Here is a 25,952-nt window from a genome sequence, read left to right on the forward strand (position 1 = left end):
CGCGGTCTTCGGCGCCCCTGCGCACCCAAGCAAAGCCCTATGCTGGCGCTTGGTGCTTGCTGTTTTGCATTCTATAAATTCCATTTCCACACATAACGACCAGTTTGTTCTTCATTTTTTATCGTTTTCCAATTTTTATTGAGTTTGCTTCGGCTTTTGTTTATGGAAAATCGCGAGCAGGCGCAGGTGAGTTTGACGTAGATAATATCACAAGTTAACGGGGGAAAATAGTACGCCCACTATTTTTATGGATGAGTGCGTTTGTTTTGTTTCAATTACCGTACTATAGTTAGTTGAGGAATCTTTGGTATGCCGACGCACTACAGAGCCATAAAGTGCTCTCTTAAAGGTATTTATGGTTAAATATAGTTTTTGCGTGCTGGTTGTTTGGCACTTCGCGTATTCTGTAGTTCATTATTCATTCTAGTAGCAATTAGTGTTTTTGTGTGCTGAAATTTATTGCCTGCGTAATCTAGATAAAGCTGGGGAAGGATCAGAAAATAACATTTTATAGCGGGTAATTAAGAAATTTGATTATTTAGTGTTGGAATTATTACGTAAATTACAGTTAGATTGTTTCAGATAAGTGTTAGAAAGTAATTAAAGTTTGTCGAAAGTTTGCGTGATAGCAAAAACTAAAAATTTCCATTGTCCCTTCAAAGGACAAATTCTTGTTTAGCAAACTTTTGCTTTAAAAGCAAAAAAATATTATTTTAATCCCCAAAAACTAGGGCTTTCTCAAGAATGTAATCTACTAAATTCTATTCAAAAACGGCGGCGATGAACTGATAACAACTGCCGTGGGATAAGTCTCCCCAACATGGCATCATACACATACACCACCACTTCGCCGATTTCAGAGCTAGTTTTGACAGCACGAAAAGGAGCTGCGTTTATGCCGTGATGTCTGAACTTGGTATCCCCGCAAAGCTAATAAGGCTGCGTAAACTGACTTTGAGCAACACCAAAAGCTCCTTCAGAATCGGGAAGGACTTCTCTATGTGCGTTCTATACTAAACAGGTTTCAGACAAAGCGACTTTCTATCGTGCGACTTCGTCAAAATACTCCTGAAGAAAATACTTCAAGCTACAGATCTAAATAGAGCAGATACAAATTAAGAAGTAAACTCCTCTACCAAACTCATCATCCTCGTTCGAGAGAAAGGTTCTATAGAAGATTTATGGTCCCTTGCGCATTAGCAACGGCGAATACCACAGTCGGTGGAACGATGAGCTGTACGACATATAACTACAGTGAAACTTCGATAAGTCGTAACCTCGATAAGCGAAAAACCTTGATATTTCATAGTATTTCTTCCGTCCCTAGAAAAATTCGCGAAAAATGCATGTATTTCGGTCTCTTTCATAACTCATATTTTTCTTGAGACGAAAATTGAAAAATGTGTATCAAAAGCCTCTACAACACGTATTTTTTCCTCAAAAGCCTCTACAACAATTAAAAAAAAAAAAGAAATTATTCTTGCCGTAAAAAACTTGACTTGAAAAAAAAAACTTGAAAACTTGATAACTTGAAAAACTCCATAACTCGTATTTAAATTGTGGTCCCTTGCAAATACGAGTTATCGAAGTTTCACTGTACAACGCATTGACATAGTTCAACGAATTAAAAGACAGTGGCTACGCTGATGGATGAAAGATGTCGTCCGAATGAATGAAAGAACTTTAGCTTTGAAAGTTTTCGATTCAGTACCCGTCGGTGGAAGCAGAGGAAGAGGAAGGTCTCCTCTTCTCAAACTGGGGGTGTCTCATCGTATTATATGTTTTCAGGCTGGCTGAGCACAAATCTGAAGTCCGTTTTGGTCCATAACATCATCTTGGTTTTCTAACCTCAAAACGCATTGCGGATTTTTAGTGGCAAATTAATATATATATATTACCATAATTATCATTTAAGAACACAAAACCGAAAATTATAAAATTTGGACCTTCATACGATTGAGGTATAATAAAAAAATGCATTTAACTTACTACATAAAATATCCACAATTAATATTTCCAAATTTCCCCACAAACACGAAATACACAAGAATTAAACAAATAAGTTTCTGCTTGGTCCAAATATGTGGTTGAATTTATGCGCATTAGAACGCATTAGAACGTCGTGTGTTCAAATATTAACGATCATGGCGATTCGTTTAATTTCGTTTCAATTTATGCGAAATTACAGCTGCCAAATGTAATTACCGTAATGCAGAAATAATTGGCGCCGCTACTAAAGCGTATAAGCATTTCATATATCTCCGTTATCCGCTGTATGCTGGCAACTCATACATGCCACATAACTGGTCGCTAACATGTGTTTGGGAGGAGCGCTTACAAAACCACGCAATTTGTCGCCAATATGCGATCCCAGGCAATTAAGTGCGACAAAATCCGCTTGAATTACATTTCTAACGGACATTTTCAATTTATGTGCGTCACACAAAGTTTCGAATTGCAAATTTTTGGCTCTAACTCATTTAAGTATGTATGAGGCACGCATCGCACCGCTGAAGCAGACGCGTGTAAACTTTAATGCAGCACCCACACACACACACGCACCACACGCGTCGACTGCCGTCGCATTAATGCCGCTAATCCAATTTCAGCGACATCAGTTACCAGCCACCATTTGAGGCCACGCGCGTCGATTTTCAGCGCGATCAACTGAAATTTCACCAGCGCCAACCAACACAGCCGCAAAAATGGTGGAGTGGCTGCGCTCCCTGGGGCAATGTGCGGCCAAAAGTCACAGCCAGTTCAGCAGTTCATTTGTGTGTGAGACCAGTGAGTAGTGAAATGCGGTGGCGATATTTAATAATGTTTTCAAATAAAATTATTTATCTTTAATAGAAAGGCTGTCTCTTATTATTTTCATTCCGTAACTGTAAAATAAATGTATAATTTTTTTTATATTTTCCTTTGTCATACTTCAACAAGCTTTCGTCAACAGTGGCAGTGTGGTCAAGAATAACGGTGCTTGTGATTCAGAATTTTCGCAGAAAATAGCTCAGGTTCTCGTGTACAATCTGTGCAGGCCTGCATTCACACATGTGCCCCATCTGTGTGTGCGTGATTTCTCGCACGTTGAATTCAACACAACACTAGCGACGCATTCTTCAGCCGATGCAGCGTCGTTTTGTCACTTTAATTAACGGTATGCCAATTGTATAAAGTATTCGCCGCCCGCTGCTCACTTGCTAAATTCTTCTTTGTCAGTCGTTTGGTATTTAGCATATGCAACAGCTCATTGCGGCACACATGCAAACATACTCAGCTCAATGTATATGCGTGTGTGTGTGTGGTCGCTCATAAATTTTTTGGCAAAATGTCGCCCATTAATTGAAATATATTTAATAGCAGCGCGGATTAGGAATTTTTATTGCGAAAAACAAGGAAAAAAAATTAAATATGCGATAAACAAATAAATTACGTATATATGTATATATATACACTAGATATGTATGTATATGTATGCTTAGTGTACGCTATTCGTGTTTATACTATTTAAAAATTGAATTTGTTTATTTGGGTTTTGGGTCAAGCAATCGAAATTTTTGGATCTTATGTAGCATATGTGGAGCAGTATAGTTTCAAATGTTATAAGCAGACTATTAGGGTTGCTCTTTCGAATTTGAAAATTAAAAAAAAAATTGTATTTTTTTATAGTTTCACATTTTGTTATGTTTCAATTATTTATGTTTTATTCTGTTATTCAACAATCTTATTATTTATGATATATGGGTAGTCGAAAAAGTCTTTTCGTATTTTCTCAATAAATGTCGTTGCAGTCCTATATCTGCAGCACTACCAATCACATAGCGTCATACCATATAGTGTTGGAAAGGTTAGATTTTAAGCTTCATTTAACCAAAATAAAATTAATTCGGGGAAGTTGGAAAAAAAAGTTACAGCTCTTTAAAAATAGGTAAACAAAATTTTTTTTTAAATATTTCATACAGCCGTTTATTTTTTTTATGTTCCCAAAACTCAACTATTCTAGGCGTTCCCAATAAGTGTGCGCCTTAATGTACACATGACAATATATGCGTGTATTCATCGAAACACGCAGTTGAGAAATTTCGAGATTTTCCTTAATAACACATACCGACATATGTTAGGCTACATGACACATACTTGTGATTCTTTGTGAATTCAAAATTTCGCAGATTGGCTTTGAAAAGCATAAATATGAGAATAAATGTTTCATAAAATTATAAGATTATGACATATGCAGCGCACTGAAATCCGTACATATGTAATTACAACATAATTACGACAGTTGTACAGTTATAATATATATATGTGCATCTTACTTCCTCTCCAAGTCTTGGTAAGAAATGGAATTCATCTTAATAATTAATCGTTCCAAAAATATATTAGATATTAGATCCTCATATCAAGGACACTGGATACATGTACTCCATCTATTAAAACAGTATCGCTTTGGTTTCGAACTTTTCGATCCGGAGACAGTATCTTGAAGAATTTTTTTTGTGCTTGAATCTAGTACTACAGACAACCATATTTCGGGCTCTTGTGAAGAAGATCAAATCATTTCATTTGAAAAGATTTCGTCATGAAGGCGGAATTTTCCGACTGTTGTACCAAAAATGCCTTTGTCCACTCTGGTGTTAAAATCGCCAAACACAATTTTTACATCGTGGCGGGGGCAGCTCTGATAGGTGCGTTCAAAGCGCTCATAGAAGTCATCGTCCTTCTCTTCCGTCGGGGCGTGGGTGCAAGTCAGGGTTATGTAAAAATTTTTCTCTGATGCGGATGTGGCTAGACTCATCCATCGGACTGCTCACCAAGACTCGACGACTGAATCTTTCTTCCACTACAAATCCCAAACCGAATTTGCGCTCCTTTATATGCCCGCTGTAGTAAATGCCACAAGGACCTATTCGTCTCCGCCCTTATCCCAGCCATGGCATTTCTTGAACAGCGCAGATGTCAGCATTTACTTTTACGAGGACATCAACCAGCTGGGCATCAGCGTCTTACGAATTTAGGGATCGGGCATTGCAAGTGCATGCCCTTAAGTCATGGTCCTTATTACTTCTGCTGTGGTCGTTATCAATAGTGGGGTCTTTCATCCGAGAGTGTTGTTTCTTTTTCATTGGTCCCAAACGCAGCGCAAAACCTCACTAGGTGAGTGGTGAAAAGGTTTATACACATTTATGTAGCTAGCGAGCCATTTGTTTTAAGGCCAGCACCCGCCCTCAGTCGCACCTGGGATGAGCAGACACTTCAGCGAATCCTTAAACGAAATATGTAAGAGTGGCTCCGCTGAAGCTTCCTATCTTTTAGCCGTGATCCCAGGCTCTACACACGTTCGCTACTTGCATTTTACTCACGTTTACTGGTTGCGCGGCGAGGACGCAAGAGCATGAATTGGGTATAGTCCTATGGTTGTAACTGCTTACCCAGAAGTATGCCTATGAACTTTATCAGGCACCTAAAGCGCTTAAGTTTGAGCCTTTGACTATAAATTTTAAGCATTTTCTGTACCTTCTTTTTCACTGAATTAAGTATATTTGCCACGATGCTGAAATTCTCCTAAATCATCCTACAGACCCTTCGTTATGAATATCGTCACCTGAAATGCAAATTAACGTAACAACATTTTCAGAAATTTACAGTGGCATGAATGAAACACGGAATAAAATGGAACATGAGTGAAACAAAATATTAATATTGGTTAAAACTGGTTTATATATGACCGCAGAACCAGAAAATGTTGAACATATTTAATATTATGTATATAATTTGAAGTAGTGAAGCGTAATCAATAAGACACTCAATTTCGAATTTTTTGATGATACGTTATTTTGCATTTCAGGTGACGATATGAATATGTAAGATTTACCGCTATAAAAGTGGTGATGCGCTACCGTTTCTGTTTTACGCATAATTCAATTTTAGAACTAACTAACTGTACAAAAATGCCATGCCATAAGCGCATATATAATATATAATGTACATATATGTGTGTGTGTGGCTGTGGCTTTGAGCAACATTGTACTGAATTAATTGCGTAAGCACGCGAAATTTACTAGTTAATTAATTATCGCAATGAATTGACAGTAATATCGGCTAATTATGCCCCTTCCGCACTAGCGATTTTATAACACGCGCGTGTGGGTGCGTGTGTGTGTGTCCGTGCGTTGGCAGTTAATTTTAATGAAATCTGATAAACAAATTGAAAATAATTTATAACACCATTTATTACATAACGCCCACAAGTGCAATCATTCGCTGGCAAAAATAAAAATTCAATCGCCCATATGCAGATTGGCTATGTATGTGTGTGTGTGCGTGCGAGTGAAATGAGGAGCGCGGCAATTTAAAATTGTAATTAAAGTAATTTCTGCGGCGCAGGGAAATCGCTGCGAACAGCGTTGCTCCACCGCGCCCCGCCGCCGCTCCCGCTCTTGTGGCAAGTGAAATTGATTGAAGCGCGTTTTGTGCAGTCGTTGCTGGTTGTTGTTGTTGTTTTATATTTTTTGTTGCTGCTGTTGTTGTTTTTGTATTTTTTGTTGCTGTTTTTGTTGTTGTTATAGAGTGGTACTCGTTTCGGCGTGCATGGCGTATGAGTGACATTTGTAAGTACCGCACATTTATTCAATGCAACAACGTGGCAGCATTAAGCGCACTTTGCAAATGCTCGTGCTGCCTTCAAGTGTGGAAATTAATTTCGATAAAAAGAAAGCGTCGGCACATGAGAAATTGCAAGAAGACGGCAGCAAAGGTTATTTGCCGCATAATTTATTTTTATAATCGTTTAATGGTGCATTAATTATACCTGCTTTGATGCCACATACACTTATACATATACATACATGGGTATGGGTATGTATGTATGGAAGTCTGAACACTTGTGCCGCGCTTTATGGCTTGATTTCTTTTTTGCTTTCTTTATTTTGTTTGCAATAAATACTCAACAAAATACTTTCGACGAATTTGAGTGAGGCGATATGCATGATTTGTTGTTATTGTAACTCTGCAAATAATATAATTCCCGCAAGTACACCAAATCTCCAACTCTATTGTTACCCTTTTACTATTAAAATCTGCCTCTTTAACGGTAAATTACTCACATCACTAATGTGTGAGCATTTTTTCTACCACTTACCACACCCACACACACCCTTTTCCGGTTACAACTCAATTAAACATTTGCACTGTTTGTTTACATTTGCGGTCGTGACGACTTTATGGCCAACGCGTCCACGTGCATTCATTTATTTATGTGTTTAAATGTGTTGCAACAAAGTTAAAAATTAATTAAATGCAGACAATTTTTGTTCAGCCACACTTCAGCGCCGTTCGCATGCAACCACAAGCCAAAACAAACCCCAAGTCCAGCAAAAAAAGCGCAGAGCCCTTTAGGAATTGGCCGCCATGAGCACTTGAGTTGCCTTGCGTGCAACTACAGGCGGTATTTTATAGAGAAGATTTGCTATTAAACTGCTGCCACTGTCTTCGTGTTGCAATAATAGATTTTAGCTCTACTCTTTAATCATTTGAAGTCATTACTCTCTCTTTTTAACGTCTCATTGTCACTCTTACTGGAACTTGCGCTTGCTCCTGCCCTTCATTTTCCAGCTGGCACTGTGCTCACGCTCATGCTCGTTAGCATTGCACTTCCCGTTTGTGCCCCTAATTTTGTTGCACAACCAGCTGTCAGCATTACGCTAAATGACTGCGCGTTAACTAGATTCTGAATTTTTTACTACGAAAAACCAAATGTCAACACGCAGCCCTATATATTTTAAATATTAAAGCGCCGCGTTTTGTGCAGCAAACTATTTCAAAATATTCGTCGTTAGCTTTTGCGGTTTGTATAAATTATTTTCAAGTTTAATGCCGACACATTTACATATCGTCAGTTAAAATGCAAAATAACGTAACATCACTTTTCATAAGTTTACAAGCTAAGGAAAACCGATATAATAGAAACCACTTCTATTGAAAAAAATTGAGTTTTGGTTATAAAATGGTTATATATTGGTTATCTTACACTCATATTATGGTTATAAATTGGATATCATACACCCATATTCAATCAAAATTTTAGTTTTGGCTATAAAATTGTAAATTACTTATATGTTGGTTATATATTGGTTATATATTAGTTATATCTGTCAGCGGCAGTTGAAAATTTTATGAATATTATTATAATATGATGTTATGAATCGTAAGCAATAAAAAGCAAAATTTTTATTTTTTTTGATGATATACTGTTTTACATTTTAGCTGACGATATATATTCAGACATACACATATTTATTTATATACATATGTATATTTCTTATTTATAAAGTTCAAAATCCTGCAATAAGTAAGTCATTAACCTCAAGTAGCCAAAAGCCGCATCCAAAGATTACTTTATTTTAAATCGCAAAAGTTGTTTACCCAACTGCCGACTAACTTGGTAAGGAGAAGAGTTTTGTATAAATATCATCTTCGGGCGCCTAAAAGTATGCCTAACTTGTATTGTCGAGACAACGTTTTGCTTATGTACCGTAGTTTCTCCACACTTGTAACAACTTGTTTGCCGAAAAGCCTTCCTCTGTCTGTCTTCGATTGCAAAACACGCACACATAAATGCTGTCAGACCTTCAATCTATACATACCAACATACATACACACACATATACATACATATATATACTTATTTACTACATACATACACATGGAAACAATAACAACGGATTGCCGGTTTAATTTTCGCTGCGTTTAATTGGCGTTCTACTATCATTTGATTACAGTTTATGTTTGTGTTTGATTTGTTGTTGTTGCCTAACTTTTGTTCAGCCTGCTGCAGTGATTTGTAGTTGTATGTATGCGTAAATAATTGCATTAACAGCATCAGCATTTTGATTTTAGTTTCAGTTTAGTTTTGAACAATTGTTGTTGTTGTTGTTTAAAGAGAGCAAGAAGTGTAACTAAGTAGTGTCTAAGTGAGATTATGCGGACGAAGTTTTGTCTCCAATTAGTTGCAAGTAATAGATTGAGTTGAACCTTTTCGGAAATGCGGAGTGTAGGGTATGCCTGTTAATGAAACAATTAGCACATTTTGAGGCGTATACTCGTACTTTCTTCACGTCCAAGAGTAAGCTATTATTTCCGTTGCTTTTGTCTGGCATATTATGTGCTGTGTTAATGTCGACAGATCGTTGGAGACATACCTCGTTCTCGCCGACCCTCGACCTCTTCAAAAAACTAAAAAAGTGAAGAATATGGTGCTTGAAAGTCTTCAGGCAAGTGTTAGAGAGATCTCATGAGTCCGTTCGAATGATTTTGGTGAATATTTTGGGTATGAAACGCGTCCTTGCTCGACTCGTCTTGATAAAGCTGAGTTTTTTTTCAAAAGGAGTAACGTAAATAGGTCCCTTTGAACATGCTTGATCGTGTGATGCCGCTGAGACATGGGTTGGTGGTTTTGGCGTGCAAACAAATCATGAATCAGCGGAATGGAGGAGGAAAAACGAGCCGAAACCCAAAAACCACGCCAAAGCCGCCCAAAAATCAAGGTGATGCTCATTGTTTCTTCAATGTTCGTGGTTTGCTGCTCCATGAATTCGTCCCGCAAGGGTCAGACAGTCAATAAGGAGGTATATTTGGCCGTAACGATATTTCTCGATGCTATAACAAGGGTTAATAGTAAGCGATAACAGACACAAAATGTCTACAGCCGACTTAATTGATTGCCAAGATAGTCGATATCCACTTTTAATATACATTTTGGTATACTGTAGGCGCAAGTCTGTAGGGTATAGAATGTATCTATACTGTTCTTTATTAGCATTTGAGATTTATCCATTTTGGTTGCCGCCTGGCAAGTCGTGACTCTAAAATAGAACCAGATAACCGATGAATCGGTTAATTATTATATGAAGCGCGCAGAGCTAACAAGATGAAACAAATTTTGATATTGTTTAAAAGCACCGAAGCAAGTTTTAATTAACCTCCCCTTCACCACCTTTAAAACTAATCAACCTGTCTGACTTGTGTCTCTGTAGGATAGTGAAATCTGCAGTTTTACTCATTTGCACCTCTCCGCCCCCCAACTGTGCAGCCGCTGCTTGCATATGGCACTTCCGGCAAACGCCTGGTGCCACATCAACATATTCCCAACTTCCCACTGCACCGCTTGTGTGGTGTTAATTCACCACTACTGCAATTGTTTGGTGTAAACTTCCTGGGGAACACGTGTTGTTTGCATTCATTAAGTGAAAACTCGTCATTTATTTTCGCAACTCGCGTTTATTATGATAATACATGAGTGAGTGTGTGCCCGAATGCCTTCATGCTCACAATATGCTCGAGGTACTTGGCAACCGCTGCGCCGCACAAAATAGCTGCAAGGGCATGCCATGAACTTGTCCGATTGTATTACCGTTAGCTGCTAGTTGGTGTTTATTTTTACGCCGCATATTTAGCTGTTAACACTAGTGACTGTAGGCGCTTGTGACGTCACTTATCACGGGTGGTTGCTCATAGCGCGAGACCCTTTTCAATCGTTTCCTATCGCTAGCTAGCGTTCAGCACATTCCAACGCCCGAAAAAAATTTGGTGAAAATTGGAAATGCGCCAAAGTAACTAAGAAGGCGCTAAAGACACAGCAAAAAAATTTCAAAGGTACAAAACACTACACATTAGGGTGGTGCAAAGTAGATTAAAAATAAAATATGTATATAAAGCATTGGCTGTTTATAACTTTTGTTAGCGTTAATAAAGTAATGAGAAATAGAAAACAAAAACAAAAAAATTTATAAAAAAATTTAATGGCAACCCTGTTATTGGGTTGTTGGCAAATTTTTCAATTTTCCAAATGAATTTCTGTAAATTTCAGTTTTCATTTCAACTGTGGTTTAGGAAAATACTTTTTTTTAACGAAATCAACTGGCAACTCTGTAAATCATCACTTAAAATGCAAAACAACAAAATATCGAAGAAATTGAATTTGAGTTTTTTATTGCTTACAATTCATTACATACATGTAGCACAAAATTTTCAGCTGCCGTCAGATATAACCAATTCATAACCAACTTTTAACCAATTTATAACCAATATATAACCAACTTATAACCAACTTATAACCAATATATAACCAACTTATAACCAATATATAACCAACTTATAACCGATATATAACCATTTTATAACCAACTTTTAACCAATATATAACCAACTTATAACCGATATATAACCATTTTATAACCAACTTTTAACCAATATATAAACAACTTATAACCAATGTATAACGAACTTATAACCGATATATAACCATTTTATAACCAAAACTAAAAGTTTTTTCAATATGATCAGTATATCGTTTCTCATTCGCCTGTAAACTTATGAAAAGTGAAAAAAGAAATTCGAATGCGCTCCCAGGCTAGTGCGCGCACAAGCGCTCAAACAGGCAGTCATAGAATTTCAGAATTTCAATATACTCGATCCCATAATACTTATTGAAATTCTTTGGCGTCGGCTCGCATATTTTCCTGTCCGTTCCGTTGTTGCTAAATATTTCTCAAATCGCCGCTGTTTCTATTTATTTGTCTTCGATTAGCGATAGTTGCTTTGTTGCCGAAATTAATTCGCTTTGAAATATTTTCGTGCGCTCGAAGGTGTATTTGTGCGGCCCAAGAAGACCGCAGTGCGTACGAGGAATGTCGAAGCTGTTTATTGAGTGTCTGCCATAGGCGAGCGGCTGTTTTCGAATTTATTTTTCGATGCTCGCTCACAGCCGCGCTGCTGGCATGTAGGTGAGTGTGACATCAATTAACGCTTACGCAAATCGGCGGCGCAATGTGCTGACGTTGGCAGCTGTGGCAAAATATTTATCTGCATACCAGCGACTGAACTTAATAAATGAAATCGACATGAGAAAAAACAGCCTTTTTTTTTAACATATTCTCATGCTGGCATGTCGGCTTATTGGGCTTCAGGGAAACTTCGTGGCGTTTTTCGTGACATTTGTTATTGTTCATTTTGCAATTATCCCAATCACTTCCTGTAAGCATGCGTTAGCTGAATACATTTTACCGTTAGCTCAGCAAGTTCAGTAACATCGAGAGGGAGAAATTTTCTTCTTGCAATTCTTGCGTAACCTTCATCTCAAGTTGGTGGACATATTTTATTGCTCTTTTGCCTTGACATGTACTGTCCATTATCTGCCAAGCGATCCATCTCTTGCAGGAAATTGACGAACGTCAAAGCAAATTGATGGCCGTTTTTATTAAATGCAAATCAAGCTGAGGCCAGTTAGAACTGCCAAGGCGTGTAAGCTTGTTTATTGCGGCAATTTGCTGCCAATCCGTCATTGGTTAGCGTTTTCATGCTCTTTTGCGGCACTTTCGCTTTATTATACTAATTTTTTGTCGTTGCCAGAAAGTCATTTGCATTCTACACGGTGTAGTCGAAATAAGCCGTCCTTTGGGGGCGATAACATTTCTAAGTTTTTCTAATATTTTTTCAGATGGTCTTTGTTGTAGATTCTTCTTCTCCTTTACGGTTATACCGAGTTAACAACAGCGCGCCAGTCATACTTTCTTTTCATTGCTTGGCGCCAATTGGAGATTCCAAGTATGTATAGCCAGCTCCTTCTCCGCTTGATCTTTCCAACGGAGAGGGGTGTTCTTCTTCTGCTTCTCCCGGCGGCTACTGCGTGGAATATTATCAGAGCTAGAGTGTCTTCGTCCATTCGGACGACATGACCAAGCCAGAGTAGGCGCTGTCTCTTAATTCGCTGAACTGTCAATCTGGTCGCAAATCTCTTACAGCTCATCGTTCCATCGTTCGTTCGGTATTCGCGTTGCCAAGATAGACGAAATTTTCTACTGCTTCGAAGTTATGACTGTCAATAGTGATATGGGAGCCAAGTCGCGAGCGACTGTTTCCTGGATTACAGGTGATATCTCATCTTGTCCTTGTTCCAATCTGGAGAAGCAAAATTAGAGTTATGGCCTTTGATATCGATGTCATTGTCGTACGCCAGCAGGTGTACACTCTTATAAAAGATTGTGCCTTCTCTATTTAGCTCTGCAGCTCGAATTATTTTCTTCAAGAGTAGATTAATGAAGCCGCAAGAGAGGGAATCGCCTTGTCTGAAACCTCGGTTTGGTATCAAATGGATGGGAGAGGTCCTTTCCGATCCCGACGGAGCTTCTGGTATTGCTCAACGTCAGTTTACACAGCCGTATTAGCTTTGCGGGGATGTCAAGTTCAGACACGACTTAGCGCATAGTGAATAACTGGAATATCTGAATATCTTAATATGTTCGACGGCAAAAATCAATCAGTGATGTCCTGCTTGCTATGCCATATGCACGACAACCATACATACATACAAGTATGTGATCTCCAGTCGTGTGGGACGGGTAAATACTGACGCCCAATCGAAATTCTGCAGGAAACTGTTTGCCTTACGTAGAGTGGAAATATCTGAAAGGGAGCATCACTCAATTTACAAAATCCGATGAAAAAATCCACAATCTTTTAATGTAAATGCCGCAGGCAAATTTCACAGAAAACTAACAAAAACCACATGAACCTGCGTGCGGCAGCCAAAGTAAAAAATATTTGAAGAATACAAATTAATTTTGCATCCTATCTATCTTTATCTTATACGACTTTTACTGTTTTGTTATTGTATTGTTCGGCTAAACAAACCGCAAAATTAATATTTTGTTTGACACAATGAAAAGAAACCCCATGCAAAGCATCCGAATCGCGAACAATGCCGACCCAGTGCTGTTGCGCCTAAAAATATGCCTACCCAAAAGTTGATGACGCATTGCATCATCTCCATGAATTAGAATTCGCTTGTGAATTCGCATATGAAAAGGTTGGGATCACCGAAATTCAACCAAAGGGGAAAAGGAGTGGTTGGCAAAATTCCCGTAGGTGGAGTGTAGACATTGCGAAGAATATGGCAATACCATGAGGCTTCAGCCATAAGTGCGTCACAATTGTGTGTTTATATGTAATATAAACATACACGTGCACATATAAAAACTGAAGGGCTGGTATCCCTACTAAAATTTAGGCAACAAATCTCTCAGCTTGCCACGTTCCTCCTAAGAGGCTTAAACTAAAAGCTGCGCGATTAAGTACGCATTATAATTATGCCATTAAATTGTCTGTAAAATCAACAATTTTTCTAAATTAATTTCTTATGCAATCAAAAGTAAATAAAGCAGCCGCACAACGCTTATTTACCCGCAGCCGAGGGAGTAAGAGCAGAAAATTAGCATTTTCATTTATTCTTCCTTCGCCAGGCCGGCTCTGGACGTGCTCGCTGACGTATGAAACCATTGGGACAGCCGACATGCGGACTTCCGAGAAGGAGACACGCTTAGACTTTTTGTTTTCTTATTCTATTTTTACACACAAGCACTTGCACACACACTCCTTCAAGTGAACTCAGCAAGTGGTTCAAGGCAAATGTCGAATTCCTACTAAGGATTCTGCCGAGTGAAGAATTTCGTATAAATGTAGGCGATTTTCCAAGCGAATTCACTTAAAGGTACACAAAACACACACACACATGCACGAGCGAAACTCTCTACAACATGTGACCGCAAATTTTATTTAGAGATTTGTATACTTTCATCAAGTTAATTAGCCGGCAAATGAGAATCCGCAGAAAAGTTTGAAATCAGTACTTAAATCCTATTCAAATTAGAAATTTCTGCGTCTGGGCAGATTTAGTTTTAGTATTTTTAACCTTTTCTTAGTTAAATGTGCAAAAATTGCACTGATTTTGGTGTGGATAAAAGGTTAAATTAAAAATTCATTCGAAATTATGATTTTTGAAAAGTTTTGTCATGACAAACTTCACAGATGGAAGAGTCAGAGGCCTTATAAAGGGTGATTTTTTAAGAGCTTGATAACTTTTTTAAAAAAAAAAACGCATAAAATTTGCAAAATCTCATCGGTTCTTTATTTGAAACGTTAGATTGGTTCATGACATTTACTTTTTGAAGATAATTTCATTTAAATGTTGACCGCGGCTGCGTCTTAGGTGGTCCATTCGGAAAGTCCAATTTTGGGCAACTTTTTCGAGCATTTCGGCCGGAATAGCCCGAATTTCTTCGGAAATGTTGTCTTCCAAAGCTGGAATAGTTGCTGGCTTATTTCTGTAGACTTTAGACTTGACGTAGCCCCACAAAAAATAGTCTAAAGGCGTTAAATCGCATGATCTTGGTGGCCAACTTACGGGTCCATTTCTTGAGATGAATTGTTGTCCGAAGTTTTCCCTCAAAATGGCCATAGAATCGCGAGCTGTGTGGCATGTAGCGCCATCTTGTTGAAACCACATGTCAACCAAGTTCAGTTCTTCCATTTTTGGCAACAAAAAGTTTGTTAGCATCGAACGATAGCGATCGCCATTCACCGTAACGTTGCGTCCAACAGCATCTTTGAAAAAATACGGTCCAATGATTCCACCAGCGTACAAACCACACCAAACAGTGCATTTTTCGGGATGCATGGGCAGTTCTTGAACGGCTTCTGGTTGCTCTTCACCCCAAATGCGGCAATTTTGCTTATTTACGTAGCCATTCAACCAGAAATGAGCCTCATCGCTGAACAAAATTTGTCGATAAAAAAGCGGATTTTCACATTTCGAACCGAACACTGATTTTGGTAATAAAATTCAATGATTTGCAAGCGTTGCTCGTTAGTAAGTCTATTCATGATGAAATGTCAAAGCATACTGAGCATCTTTCTCTTTGACACCATGTCTGAAATCCCACGTGATCTGTCAAATACTAATGCATGAAAATCCTAACCTCAAAAAAATCACCCGTTATATGGTCTATTTGGCCATTTCCGACTGTCTGAAAAGCAATCTGAATAGGTTCAAGAATTGACATTTAATCCGGAAAAAATAACGGTTTAGTGTGACTTGTGGGCCGGTGGAATCAGCCTTAAAAATATAGGGAACCTCGATATGGGTCACCCTTTAGTATATATGAACGAAAATGAGGTGCTGAGAGTTTGTAGTGTTTGTAGAACTGTTTATTACCGTTTCCATTTTGATTGCCATCAGTAATCAGTTCTTAGCTGGTGTCACTGATATGGTTGCACACACAAGGATATGCAATTATTAAATAGATTTCGTAGGAAAACCGCTGCAAGTCTTGTAACTTTACTCTTCTGCAACCAAACTCTCCTTCCTATCAAAAATTCCGACTCTTCATTTCTGTCATTCACAGCCATACTTGTAAATGCACTTATTCACATACATACATACATATGTATTTATATAATAATGTGATTTTACTAGAGAAACCTCAAATTCCGGATCCGTGTGTGTGTGTATGTGTTAAGTGATTGATGCAACACATTGTCGTGACATTTATGGCAGCCAGCTCACACAATCAGTTAATAAAATTTCTCCCTACTACTACTCTCACAAACTCCCTTTCACTGCTTAACCACAACACAATCTGAAAGTGATAAATGAGAAGTTATACTCGCATGCTGGTCAGCTGCGGTCTCGGCGATAATCATAATTGCCGGTCAGGGTTGCACCCGTTCGCTGTGTGGCAGGAAGGAAATTAACGCAGTTGCAATATCAAATGGGTTGCACAGAAGAAGAAGTATTTAAAAATAATTGTAATGAAAATAAAAGTTTTTTTGTGTACTGAGAGTGTGGTGGTATGGTTTTTAGGAGTAAAATTTTGTTTATCTTTACTTGAAATGAAGTCTTTATAGCATATTTTTCCTAATATACTTAACGGTTAGCTACCTTGTAAACCACTTGGTAATGTATCATATTAGTGGCAAACTATTCCTAAACACAAATCACACCAAATATCCAGATACTGAGTTCAGGCAACCGTTGGCAACTAAATTCGAAATTGCACTTTCATTTCATGTCTAAAATTAACGGATCACTATCATACAAATTTCAAAAATACTTTCAAAATTTCCGAATTGAAATCTCTTCCTGGCTACTTAGAGTGCGGAGAAATGTTGATTGTACAATATTGTCGAAGAGTGTGCCAACTTTGTCGTATATATCACATATGCCAAACTGCTTCGAACTCCTTATTACGCAGATCTCTTACGCCGTACTTTCTCTCTCGCCCACAGAAACCAGAAAAGACAAGACTGATGCACCACACGGTGGTAATGGCGCGGCGCTATCACCCCAAACCGAACAGCCATCAGGTCAGAGTTCGTTGCTGCCACCACCCGGCGGTGGCAATAGCGGCGCGCAATCGAATCACAACCACGTGACACCACACGTCGCTGGTGGCGGTGGCGGCAATGGTGGCAACAGCGGCGGTCGTGATCAGCATGACGGCGCTCCACGCACACAGAATTCCAAATTGGAACGCCCCAATACGCTCGGCACCGGCAAGGTGTCACGTCGCGTAAACATTTGTTATCATAATGAGCACTGTAAGTTGCTGCCACTACATTTTTGTCATTTACCACACACTTGTTTTGCATTTAAGGACTTTCGACTTTCGAACTAACGACAAACTGTATCTGTATTTGTACTCGCCACTTAACACCCTGCTAAATATTCACTCACCATACTCGCGTGTGACCTCAGTTATTATTGCCTAACTGTCATAGTTCCATTCACAACAACTAAACCACACACACACACTGAAATTCTCACCCTCACACACACTCCTACTGCTCATGTACTCACTCTGTAGTTAGCAATTTGAAAGCTGGTGAGCTTTTCCTAGCAAGCAGACCTTCCTCTATAGCTATTTTAGGTATTTCACGGTAGAAATAGGTTAGCCAGTATCATTTGAAATTAAGCTGCACTCATATATGTCTGAACACATGACCTTAACATTGAAAATAAGAGAGGATCTCCAACGCAGTGCTAATTTTAATTGAAATATATTTTCCCCTGTAAAATTAACTCGAAACGTCTTGTAAATATTTACACAAAATTGTGAAGAGCTCCCAAGTGGCCGCCCTCTCTGCGGCTGTGCATGTGTGTTCGCTCACACACACACACACCCACACTCACACACAGAGTGCAATTCAATTATGAAAATTGCCTGCACTATTTGCATTTTTGAGCCATAAAACTGCAGTAAAGCGATTATGCTTGGCGGGGAATAAATCATTTTCTGTGTGCCAAGCATTTTATTGCGCAATTCGCTGGCATAAACAAGTAGTTACGTTACGTAATGTTCAAGGAAGAAATGAAAATTGTAGGTGGTTCTGAAAATGAGATGGGTTTTAACCCAGGCTTCATGCAGTCTTGGCTGCACTATGTGGTTTAGTGGATGCAAATGTTGCAAGCAAGCAAGAAGATGAATGAGGCAATTAACAAAATGTCGACTAATGGGCAGAATGTCAGTGATCGGTCATAATTGCTAAATAAATAAGCGCCGATTATTATTCCGAGTAGTTGCTGGCGTTGTTTTGAAAAGTTAAAACGACATTTTCAATGATTACAGCCAATTTAGTAGGCACTTCATAAAAAAATGTCTTCTTAGGCAATACGTCGGGATTGTAGAGCACAAAGCTCCTATAAAATACCAGACGGGCCCATATTACTCCAACAAATAAAATTGGTTGGTGGGTAGGAGTATTGACTATTGTCACCATGGGCTCATTTGTGGATATCATAAGACCTTATAGTCTTGCTATTCCGTTTCATCGTTGCTATCGAACCATTTGGTGCTCGTAATGAAACTATTTATATCCCTAATGCTTTTTGTGGACAACCATTCAATGTTCGGTGCCTGCTGAGTTCCAAGGACGTTTTGTCGGATTTGTCATGGAGCTGGGCATTGACAGAGAAAATGGAAAACAGTTTTCGTATTCTCTTTTGTCTTGTCGTTGGGGCAAATATTGTTATAAGGCAGGTCCATTTCTAGCGCATGCTCTCCAAAAAGCCAGTGCCCCATTATAGTACCTGTAAGTCTGTATATGCTATTTCTGGAACCAAATAGATAGGTAGGCAGGAGTGCTGCGTTGTTGTTTTTAGCACTATCTGTGCCATTTTGGTGTACTAGTTGTAGAGCTTTATGTTATTACTATCACGCTTCATCTTCTCTTTCAAACCATTTTGTGGTTTCGATGAAGTTATTAATGTTCGATATGCTTTTTGTAGACCTTCATTCCAGGTTTGGTGCTTGATGGATTGCACCCAAATAGTAGATCCTGTCATATTCGGACCATATCTACTTGGTTGCCTTACAGTTCATTATTAAGTTCCATATACTCCGAGCCATTTGTTCAAAATGTATATAAAGCTCTCCTTTGATTGTTCCTAGCGGGCATGGTATTGGCTCCGTCTCGTATTCGCCTAAAAAGGCTCTTAGCTTTGCCAACTCGTCTGTTTTTTCGTTTGCCGAAAATTTTTCCATTACCGGGAACCTAAATTATGGACAAGTAGTTTTGTATTGAACAAGAAATGAATTGAGTTGAATTCGATACTAAAATAGTTAACCAACCAGTGAACTTAAAGCCTTTCTGCAGTTGTTGACAGTGGTGGTGATCTGTGGTCTTGCCCGCGTATGCGATTGCTTTCTGTATTTTCCTGTATTTGTTCATTGGAACTTCGCAGGCCTTCCTTACACCGAGTACTTCCTCTGGGAAGATGCTGGCTGAGTTTGGTAGGCGAATGGTAATAAAGCTCATAACAGATAGAGGATAAAAATAATATATATAATAATATTTATAAAAAAAAATCTGCTTAAAAAGTGAAAAATAGAAAAATAACAAACGAAAGCCCGTGAAAGCTTTTCTGACTTCAAAAGTACCGTTAAATCTGGTGTTAATATATATAGGATGAAAGAGAACTCTCCACCAAAAATGTGAAAATCATTTTAAGAGATCACACGGTCCCTTTGCCTCGCCAAAATATATTATGCCACTGAAGATGAATATTATAATTTGAAACATTTAGTATATTGAATAAAACTTTTGTATGACTACTATTCTCTAATAAACATTGACCTTTTGTAAGCTACGAGTATAACTTGTACTCTACTGTATCTCATATAATTTATAGCAAAATATGTGTTAACCTTAAGCGAATTCACATGACTACATAACTGTAAATTATACTAGTATATTTGTATTGCTTTCTCACTCATTTCCCTGCGCTTATTATCATCTACTCTTTTTCCATTCTGTACGCTTTCAGATCCCGATGGCGGCGCTGCAGTGAACAATGTAATCGGGGGACCGCCCGGCAGTACACCGCCACCGTACACAGCCGATGGTAAAATGACGAACGCCCAAGGTGGCGGTGGCGGCGGCAGCGGCAATGTGGGGGCTGGCGGTGTTATGCTCTCCGAGTTGCCAGAACCACCGATACCAGTGTCCGAGATTGGTCCAATCCCACCGCCGCCCATGTTCTCCACACCGAGTCCAACATTGATAGCTGGGCGCGCTCATGGGCCGGGTGCGATGAATGATCAAGGTTATCAGGATTATGATTATGACGGTAGGCATAACGGTTATAAATTGCTAAACAAATGTACAGCCCAAACACATACACATATGGAAATGTGTGTCTGTGTGTGAGGGCATGCTGCCGCAGGCATTCGTTGTTTATTGACTGGCGTAGCGACGAAGGCGAGGCGAAGCGATAATAAAGCGATAAAGCGTTGCAATAAATCTCGCTGCTTTTGCTCGTATTGAATAACAGTACTGCTATTTACAATATATTTCATGCAAGCAACGATTCGTGACGAGGAAAGTCATTCGCGGCTAAGATTGATTGTTCGTTTTTAAGTAAGCAGCGGAGAAGACTGTTATTGTGCTAAATCTCTTTCTAAATATTGAAATCAAAAACATACATTGTGACAAAAAAGTACACGGAAATTGTAATTAAATTCTTCTGATTATTTTTTTTCAAAAAGAGTACCGTAAACAGGTCTCTTTGGACATTCTTTATGTTCGAATTCCGATCCCACATTCGTGGAGAGCATTATAACTGCCGATTGAATATGGGTTTATGAGTTTGACATGCAAACCAGTCAAAAATCATCGGAATGGAGGGAAAAAGCGAAACGAAACCAAAAAAACCACGCCAAAGCCGCTCAAAAATCAGGATAATGCTCATTGTTTTTTTGATATTTGTGTTTTGATGCACCATGACTTCGTTTCGGAAGGACAGACGGTGAATATGGAGTTCTATTTGGTCGTATTGAGGTGTTTGCGTGCGAACATCCGTCGAAAACGGTCGGACTTGTTGGAAGAACAATTTATGGATTTTACACGATGATAATTCTTTTCGCTTGGAACCACGATTGTGATCGAATTTAAAACCGAAAACGCAATAAATACCATCGATCAACCACCGTATTTACCGGATTAACTCTGTGGGATTTTTTCTTGTTCCTCTAACTGAAATTGCAGCTCCGATCGAAGTTTTTTAGTCGATCGAAGATATAAAATTCGCTGAAGGAACTGAAGACAATCCTAAAAAGTGAATATGAAAAGTGTTTCAAGGGCTGGAAAAATCGTGTATTCCATCTGGTGGGTTTGAGGCGTCTAAATAAATATTGATGAATATTTTTTTACAACTTCCGGATACTTTTTTTGTCACAATGTAGATTTGGCAATTTAAATCAGTTCCACTTCTTCACTGCAGTGATTTTTGGAGCGACATTTTATTGATTTAAACCAAAACTAGATTTATTGTTTAAGATTTTTTAATTATAATTTAGGAATGAGATTCAAGGATTCTAAAATGTTTTCTATAATTACTTAAATATGCCTGTTAAACTCATTTTTACACCTCATTTAATGTCTCGTAGTGCTTGTATCTCCTGCTGAACACGCTTTATGTTTCTGTTATATGTTTGTATGCTAACTACACTTGTTTACACACTACTCTCCTATTTGGCCACGCGCCGTTAATGCCTCTGTATGGCATTGTTTCATTATCCTGTCGTGACTCCTTTGCGAGCCTTGTTAAGGCGGCTTTTATTGCGCAATACTATATTAGCCGAATGCGCGCGTAAACCTTTTACCGCTGAAGTGTTGATGACGGCTTCGAGTGACGCCTCACGGAGGACTCTACCTCAGCAGCCTGGCCTAGCGCTCATTCCAACGCTAGCGTTCATACCAACGTAGCAACATTATGAGCCTGTTCGCATTTACGCCAGTGATATTTTTGGTTGTAAAATTTTTATTAAGCCGGATGTACTCGTAGGCTTTACCGCAGTTTTTACTTTAAATGCTTGCTGTTTTACCAAATAATATTTTACGCGACACTTTTACTGCTCATAAATAAGTTGTTGCTTAATGATGCCCATTAACATTATTGCCGTTGCAACGGCAATGCGCTCATAAATGCCGCGTCATGTGAAAACATTGTCGTCTACCCAGCAAAAGCTAGTCACCATCGACGCTTGTACTGTTATCGCAGCGCACACACACAAAATTTTATTTTTTGCATTTTCTCGCATTTGTTATTCCACTCTCAAACCGTTTATTCGCACAGATCAAGAGCCTGACGACGACCAGCTAGACTCGGATGAGGAGTATATGTTCCAGTTGCGGCAGCAACAACAATCATTACATCCCAATCATGTCGATACACAGCGCGTTGAGGAAATTCCAGCCAAAGAGCCAAAACCAAATGCAGTTCCTCTCAAGTCGGCGCTGAAGAAGAAGCCCGGCCAAACGTCCACCTCATCGCCGGCCACGCCTACACAGGACCACAGCAATGCCAATGGCAATGTGCAGCAAGGTGGTGGCGGTGGCGGCGGCGGTCCAGCAACATCGGCCAGTCAGCGCCCGCTGGTGGTGCGTCAAGACGCAACAAACAGTTATTCGCTCAAGTGAGTATTTGGGGGCATTATCGGGAGCGGGTAGCCTTAATTTATGTACATATGTGGGTATAAGTTAAGTAAAATAGGTGAAATTCAAGGCATAATGCAAGACTAGAAGGCAAAAAATTTTAAATTTATAAATAGTTGTACAATTTTTATGAATTCATGTATTGTACTTGTTCATACAATTTGATTTGAGGTTACTGAATTGAAGTTATGCCTTGAAAAACTAGAAGTGTTTTTACAATTTTGGCTTACGATCAACAGTCTATGAATAAACAGAAAACAAATTTTTGTGTCGGATTTTTCAAATTGTATTATAAGTTTGCCAAGGTGTTTGTAAGGCCCAAAAGGAAATGTAAGAGTCCCTATAAATTGCCGTCTATCTGTATATATGCGAACTAGTCCCTCAGGTTTGAAATATCGATCTGAAATTTTGTATACGAGCTTTTCTTCCTAAGAAACTACTCATTTGTCGGAACGACCGATATCCGTCCACTATAACATATAGCTGCCATACAAACTGAACAATCCGAATAAAGAGCTTGTATGGAAAACTTTTTCATTTGACGAGATATCTTCACGAAATTCGGCATGGATTATTGCCCGAAAAAAGAGCTTGTATGGAAAGCCTTTTCATTTGACGAGATATCTTCACGAAATTTGGTATAGATTTTTTCCTAAGCCAATTACGCAATCTCCAAAGAAATTGTTCAAATCGGATCATTATAGCATATAGCTGTCATACAAACTGAAAGATCGGTATCAAGTGTTTATATGAAAAACTTTTTCATTTGACGAGATATCTTCACGAAATTCGACATAGATTATTCCTGAGTCAATAACGCAATCTCCCGAAGAAATTTGCTAAAATCGGGTCACTATAGCACATATAGCTGTCATACAAACTGAACGATCAAAGTTATTGATAGGAAGGATATTCTAGTTTCGGTGCAACCGAAGTTAACGTTTTTTTCTTGTTTTAAATGGATAGGATCTCTAGGTAACTTATGCCTTTGATTTACAATCGGGTCTTGATATATTTTACATTTCTATATGCTCAGCGAAACCACATAGTCGCATACCGATTGCGTCAAAATGCTAATCGCTTTTTACGGACGCCATTTGCAATATTGTAAATTCATGTACATAAATATAGTTTTAAATTTTAAAAATAAAAAAAAGATAAAAACTTTCAAAAATTATTTTTTAAGTAAATAAAATTTATTGGTTTGAAATTTAAGCCAAAATTGTAAAAACACCATTTTTGTAAAATAAATTAATTTAAATTTACTTCCCAATTTTAACTCGGTTCACCAAAAATAATATACAAACTCCTTACGCAACGTAGTTGTTCCAATTTACAGAGTTTTTGTCCATTTCCGTTTTAATATATTCTAAGAACAACACTCCTTGCATATATTTTACGGTTAATTTTTGCGACTTCCCTCTGTGTCACAGATTTTATAATCATTTTAGTTAACGAGAAAAACAAAAACGATTGAACTTTGTACACATTTTTACTAACCGAAAAACGCAATGCCCAACATGCGAAACCTTTCCTGCAATTAAACAAAAATCTTGCATAATTTTATATACTATACTTTCTTCTTTTCTTTCTTTTTCCTACTTATTTTCACTCGCCAACCAAACGCCTCAAAAAATCTAATAAAAAATAAAAACAAATGCAAAATGAAATTGCTCAAAAATCAACCAACAAATCAACAAAAAAAAAAAAAAACAAAAATAAAAAAACGAATATCGAAAATCGAAAAAAATCGGAAACCAAAATCCAACGCATTTGTTTTTTCACATTCGTTCTACCCCCGAATTAGGCCAATACTACGACCACGGATTAGAATATGGTAATAATTTAGATTATGTTATCAATTTGAATGGTTTCTTGTGTGTATTTACTTTCTCACTCTCGCTCTCTGTAACGCTGTCGCTGTACACCCACACGTATACCAAATAAACAACACTACACCAATAACCTAAAAACCGACTATCCAAATAACCGAATAACCATGCTTTTCAAATTAATTTCATGAATATTTGAAGACTAACAAAGCTAACTCCAGCCGATGTTTCGATTTTGCGTTATTATTATTATTTAGTTATTTAGTTATTTATTTATTTATTTGTGCGCTGACCACTCTACCACCACCTCCCACGCCTCCTTTCCCCACTCTGGCGCGTCCATGAGTCCATCATACTTTGCCAATTTCCAAACATCCAAACATGCAACTCAACAATTTATATTCCATCGATGTAATTTATGATGCATAACGGTTTGATGTGTTCGTGTGTGTTTGTGCACGCTTGCGGCATTTCCTTTTCCTTTACTAACACACCAACACCAATGCGTGTGCAGAAAATGTGCACTTAAGTGTATTAAAGCATGCTCTTGACGATATTTCATTGTTAGCGTTTTTGTTTTTGTTTTTGTAAACCTTATTTGCCGTAGTAACTGTGCATGACGAAGTGCTTGCAATATTCATTAATTTTCAGTGTGTAGAGCCCGAAGTAAACTTTACTTTCAATTGTTCGAAGTATTATTATGAGGTATAGATGTATGTATATATAACCGAAACAAATCGAATTTGCGTGAATTTCCCCAATAAGTTTATAGAAAAGATTTTTGTAAAAGTGATCTCTCTTTTTGTGGTAATGGTAAATCTCAGAAGATACTAGTACTAGGTAGGAGAAAGATTACCTTGTATCCTTCAATACAAGTAAGAGCAAATGTTCGATGTAAAATCTGACATCTCCGCTCTGGATTAGCACAAAGTGCTATACGAGGTGTGTACAAAAAGTATCGCGAATTTTGTGTTTTTTTCAAAAGTTATTTAATTATTCATGAATATCTATTTTGTCCCCTTCAAAGTAATCCCCATGATGTTTTTTCCAATCTTCGAAGCAGTTTAAAAAATCATTTTTTTTTATGTTCTTCAGCTCCTCCTTCGATGCCGTCTTTATCTCGTCAAGAGAAGCGTAACATCGTCCTTTCATGGGCCTCTTCAGTTTAGGGAACAAGAAAAAGTCGAAAAAAACTGTCAGTTACAATTCGCGATACTTTTTGAACACACCTCGTACCCCCTCTTTTAGATTTATAAATCGTAAAGTTCTGGCGGTGGACTAACCCAGTTAAATGAG

The 25,952-nt window shown here is 38.2% G+C and overlaps 1 protein-coding gene across 15 annotated transcripts in view; it reads left to right on the forward strand.

Annotated features, from left to right (window-relative positions):
• The window catches only part of LOC105230824 (phosphatase and actin regulator 2), a 219,381-nt gene that overhangs the window by 167,323 nt on the left and 26,106 nt on the right, over positions 1 to 25,952 (forward strand). For 10 of the 15 annotated variants that reach the window (XM_049457289.1, XM_049457288.1, XM_049457287.1 and 7 more), the window contains 4 exons: positions 17,119 to 17,430; positions 20,156 to 20,458; positions 22,466 to 22,805; positions 24,632 to 24,661. In XM_049457289.1, the coding sequence (XP_049313246.1) occupies positions 17,119 to 17,430; positions 20,156 to 20,458; positions 22,466 to 22,805; positions 24,632 to 24,661 (985 nt within the window). The remainder of the gene's footprint in view (positions 1 to 17,118; positions 17,431 to 20,155; positions 20,459 to 22,465; positions 22,806 to 24,631; positions 24,662 to 25,952) is intronic. The other 5 variants (XM_049457294.1, XM_049457293.1, XM_049457297.1 and 2 more) reach the window with 4 other exon arrangements.

Source organism: Bactrocera dorsalis, chromosome 5 (genome assembly GCF_023373825.1).
Source record: "Bactrocera dorsalis isolate Fly_Bdor chromosome 5, ASM2337382v1, whole genome shotgun sequence".
In the NCBI taxonomy this organism is placed as follows: domain Eukaryota; kingdom Metazoa; phylum Arthropoda; class Insecta; order Diptera; family Tephritidae; genus Bactrocera; species Bactrocera dorsalis.